Source organism: Habropoda laboriosa, unplaced genomic scaffold (genome assembly GCF_001263275.1).
Source record: "Habropoda laboriosa isolate 0110345459 unplaced genomic scaffold, ASM126327v1 scaffold5, whole genome shotgun sequence".
Lineage (NCBI taxonomy): Eukaryota > Metazoa > Arthropoda > Insecta > Hymenoptera > Apidae > Habropoda > Habropoda laboriosa.
The window spans coordinates 1,677,740-1,682,943 of NW_017100161.1; the positions used below are offsets into that span (position 1 = coordinate 1,677,740).

A 5,204-nucleotide genomic window follows, 5' to 3' on the forward strand; every position below is an offset into this window, starting at 1 on the left:
TCTATATGAACGTATTTAACCCCCTACGGTCCAGCATGCGCTATCGAGACATTAACGTTATTCATATTTCTTCTTTTTATTTTAAAACCACTATAACTCCAAAAGATACTTGATTACCGTTAAAAAAACGAACGTTTTGACGATTTTGTTTTTTTCTTATTTCAAGAATGAATTATTAAAATTTCCTTGAAGACCAAAGATGAATTACGTGTTGAATTAATTTAGATATATAAAGAAAGAATGGTCCATAGAGGGTTAAGAAGAAATATCAGTGGCTGCAACGGGCACGTCATACGAATCGTTTCGTGATCGCGTCCCGTTCCACGTTCGAGAACTCGGTCAACAACGACTCTCGTTTTCTTATTTTTTTTCGTTTATCATCACAGACGGAAAAAGACTTAATTACACGTAATAAGGGCCAACAGATTCCGTTCAATTCGTCTCGCTCTTTTCTTCTTTTTTTTCTTTCTCTCGTTCGTTGCTCTCTCTCGTTCGACCGTCAGATTCGTTCGACCACGTGCGCGTCGGAACGGAAAAACATTTCTAAAGCGAGAAACGGGTCCGTTGACCGTGTATGTGCTTACTTACGGCGATATTCGATCGCTCCGCTGACTGTACAGCCCGCGGAAAAACGCACTGAAACGTGGACAACTCGTACGACGAGTGACAAGAGCTCTGCACGGGCGTTAACAATACAATCGTGACTCACAGAAGACAACAAATGATCGCGTATATGCACAGATTTCTCAAGTGTCGTTCAACGCTGTCCACCATTCTTTCACAAGTCCAATAACCTTTCATCCCTCAACGAACAATTGAGATTCACTTAAAACGTTCTTCGTTTATACCCCTGCACCGAGGAGATTCCAAAGCGCTTTTGTGCTACTAGCCCGCAGAAAAATGACAATGAAACCGAAGAATGCTCCGACAAACATAGCGGGGCAAGAACCGCGAAGAATTATTGTTGCGAGTTAGCGAGATGACAGAAGATCGGTGTCAGATAGAAATCGTGCGGGAGAATGAACTGCTGAAGAACATTTCAATCTTTGTCCTCGTAAATTATTTGCGAAGTTCTACTTTTTAGTTCTCTTCGCACGATTCTACATCTCCGTCTTCACGAATGCGTGACAACATCTGGTGTATGTAGAGTGTAAAGACGACCTTATTCCGAGGAATCACGAAACTTATTGTTATGTATGCGCACGTGTAAATACACCTCGCTTCTAATCACGCGGTCATAGACAAGGAATTTCGTCGATCTTTGAAGAGAACACATCGCGACGCAACGCGCCAATGACAACATCGGAAATTATCACCTACAAAGTAGAGCAAGAACGTTCGAAAACCGTTTCTTCTCTTTTCTAAACAGTGTTTCACGAGTTTTTCTATTGTCAACTACGAATCAATCTTCTCGCTTATTTAAAAAGAATTATTTTCTTGATCGCTACACGAAAAAATGTACGTTTCCGACTGTTCTCTATACTTGGTCCCACGAAATTGCACGATCATCGGGTGAATTTCCTTCATTTTTTTTTTTTTCTGAACTATTGGCCAATTCTGCGGCACCGTCTAACCGTGTAGTAAAAAATGGTGCATTTTAAAAGAAGGTACCAATTTCGAGGGAATAGCTACGACATGAGAAAAACTAGAGAGAAAGGGAAACGAACTAATAATTGACCGATTAGAAATATCGAAAGTTGCGATTCATTCGGTTCACTTTCATCGGAATAAGGCATGCCGCCCGTGTATTCTAAGTATAAAGAACGACATCGTCTTGGTTTATTTGGAAGTCGAAAGATCAGAACGCGTTTCGAACAAATTAGCCATAGGAAGGTATCGCGCGGCAAACGAAATTTCGGCATTTCTTTTTTTTTTTTTTCTGTTTATTGCAGCGATGCTTTCTTCTGCTTTTTTTTTTGTTTCTCTTCAAATTTTCCAATGCGTGTCGTTGTTCAAACGAGGAATAGTTTATAAAAGAATTCGCCTCTTGCTCGTTAATACTACGTTCAACAAGACTTGTATCGCGTTTCCACGCTCGATCGAATTGCGGTACAGCGTGATTCTTTTCTTTTGTCTTTTTACATCTAAGTATTCCTCATTCACATTCGGAGTATCTGAAAATAGAGATATCTAGCATTTATTTTTATACACTAATTTGTTGGTAACTCTCCAATACCTCCATCTAAGTGAATTCATGTGAGACTAAATATCTCGATATCTATCGTTTCTTTTTTTTTTATCTATCTCTCTTACATGGTATGTATAAGTCGTATCAAAATCAAGAAAAAAATAGGTTTCGCGATTGGACGATAACGAACATGACGGTACAAGCATCTGTTTTCACTATCGTTCGTGTTTTACAGTTTTTTCTTGTTTTTTTTTTTCGTTTTTTTCTTCTTGTTGCTGTTGTTTTTCTTCTTTTCTTAAGGAAGTGAACACCGCAAACTTTCGTCAAGTTCCGAGACCCGGACGTGCTTATTAACACTGACAAAAGCTTGCACGCACACACACACATATCCCGTACCACTTTCTAGTAAAGCTTTATCTTCACATTTTTTTGTAAGCCTAGGTACGTATACATATATGTTTATATATATACAAATTACAACAAAGTAACTCCGTTGTTTGACAGCCTCTATCGTGAACTGAAGGATGGACATTAACTGTCCCGATTAGGGTGCTTGGCAAGGAATCGTCGAGGCCAGGGTAAAGGCCAGTCATATTGTCGTGGCACCGTGCCGCCCACGTTTTTCTCGAAATATTTAAGAATAGGAAACCACCAGAGTCGGGCCAAAAAGTTGTTTGGTTCGTATTGCTGCAAAGACATATTAACGTTCGCTATATTTTCGTTAACGATCTATTATTCTTTTTCCATTTAAATATAGAGTGAAAGATAAAATTAAAGCGAAAGAGCGTCCAACTTACCTTAAGATGCGAATTATTTGCTAACGTATGATAAATATACCATAAGCGTGTAGTTACATAGTATGCTATGAGGACGTCCACGGTATAATGTCCGTGAGCCACCAATACCATAATTATCCCAACAAGAACAGCAATGCCCGCCAGCCAATGAATCGGTTGACATCTTCTCGGAGAATCTGCATTTGTTTGAAAACAAATTAATTAATTAATCTCTCGCAAACAAATAATATCTCTAACTAGATGTACGTCAAGTGTTTATAATAATGTTGCAATAGAATGTTACACGTACACTCCTTGATAATCAGGTAACTAAGTACAAGCACAACTGTGTGACCGCTGTAAATGTAATCCCCGCAGTAAGTGTGCTTGCCGTTTATAGACAAGCCGAAGCCAGAGATGAGTTGTAGTACCCTCTTCGTAATTAGAAGTGGGTTCGTGTTGTTCGCTTTCGGGCTGCAGTAGTATGTTCTGCTGGCGACCGGCAGTACTGTCACGTACATCGTGATGCTTCGCATCATGTACAGTAGCCCCATCAAAAGAAATATTCGCCTGACAACGATAAACCTGAAAGAACCAATATGAACGATGTTTCGTAACGCAAAGAACAATTTTAAAAGGTGTACCACCTGTAACCACCCGGTGTTACCGAAAAAGTTCGAGAACCGAGGATTATCTTCTTAGCTCCGCTTTAGGCGGCGGGAGGAGAAGTTCATACAGGGGAAAAAAAAAGAGAAAGAGAGGGAGAGAGAAAAAGGATGATCTCGCGAGAGAAGTTCGAGAAGCGGAGTTAAAAGGATAACCGTCTCGAAACTTTTTCGCTGTTACGGTGTACTAATGCTAAAGTTACTTGTGTTCTACTTCTGACCCATGCCTGTCGAGCAAAACTTCATATTTACAAGACAAATAAGGGGATATACCGAAAAACACGTCTATCGATGTATATTACACAGACGCAATCAACGTACCTATGCTTATGAAAAATAATAAAAACCATCGCTGAGTTGGACATAATCATAATCAAAACTTCCGACACGTTGAGGGCCCAATCCTGTGCGGCGACATTGTCCAATATCACATCCGGAAGAGGACCGTACGTATTTCGATCCGGCACCCGTTCGTGCACCATAGCGAGGGACGCCGTGGTTAATATGAAGTTCACGACCATGAATAAAAATGCTGCAACAAGAATTGTATCTTCGTGAGTAAAAGTAGAAAAGTAAATTACACATTTCTAACACGAAAAACAAATCAATTAAAAAAGAAACCCTCGTTGTCTCTTCGATGCAACTCGTTACAGGTGTTACAAGATCAACTTGGAATTATCGTTACATCAATCTCGAGGTTCAACGGCCTAACAGAATTCGTTCTACACAGAATATACGCAATAATCTAACCTTGATTGCCCTTGAACTCTCTCTACAAGCCAGGCACAGTATATTTTACTTTACAACAATGTATCACGCGAACACTCTTCTACACGTTTATATACTTAAACTTTAGAATCTAAAGCTTCAAGTTTACGTACATTTTCTATTTTCTTTTTCAGACAATTTATAATTTACAATCAACGATCGACGATAATCGGAAAACCAAATGTGTATCGATCATCCACGCAACGGATCTAGGAACAAAGTTTCAGGAAATCGTGCGATTGAGCCACGTTTAACGCTAAACAATAGCGGTCGCCGTATACATACATCAATCGGTCGAAAATAAACTGGTGATTCAAGGATGCGGGTCACCGCAGTTAGTCGAATATCGCGCGTGCACGGTAGAAGTAGCAGTCGTTGCAGTGCATTTCGTCCTCTCCTCCGCCTCCTCCTCCTCCAACTCTGTCGTTGTTACAGAGAAACGTAGCTATTCCACTTCGTGCGGCTACATTTCCTTTGTCCCAAAAATTCTAACCAATCTCTCTCTTTCTCGCCATTCCTCGAGAGAATATTCTTTTCCGCCTCGATACAGCGGACGACAATGTGTTTCTAAAGTGAAACGCACACTCTACCGCATCTCTGCACATTTATAGGATGCAGACGTACCCGGTGTCTTGAATAGAATATTCAGAAATTAACCATTTACACTTCACTGGCGCCGTTGTAACGACGTTTGTAATATATGTACATATATTCGATGTTTTTATCGATATTGTCCGGTGTAAAAATGAAAGGCGAATGATAGAAAGCGGCAGAAAAGTAGCTCGAACTAATGCAATTGAAAGGAAACACCCTGTACGTGAAAGAAACTTTCGAAAAATTTCACATAACCGATATTGCTTTCGGCGA

The 5,204-nt window shown here is 40.0% G+C and overlaps 1 protein-coding gene across 9 annotated transcripts in view; it reads right to left on the minus strand.

Annotated features, from left to right (window-relative positions):
- Positions 1-2,272: 2,272 nt before the first annotated feature.
- LOC108577863 (phosphatidylcholine:ceramide cholinephosphotransferase 2-like) overlaps positions 2,273-5,204 on the minus strand; it is a 23,201-nt gene continuing 20,269 nt past the window's right edge. For all 9 annotated transcript variants that reach the window (XM_017941122.1, XM_017941130.1, XM_017941098.1 and 6 more), the window contains exons 3-6: positions 3,891-4,101; positions 3,215-3,489; positions 2,926-3,101; positions 2,273-2,815 (exon numbers count right to left, since the gene is read on the minus strand). In XM_017941122.1, coding sequence (XP_017796611.1) covers positions 2,660-2,815; positions 2,926-3,101; positions 3,215-3,489; positions 3,891-4,101 — 818 coding nt within the window. In that variant the 3' untranslated portion in view covers positions 2,273-2,659. The remainder of the gene's footprint in view (positions 2,816-2,925; positions 3,102-3,214; positions 3,490-3,890; positions 4,102-5,204) is intronic.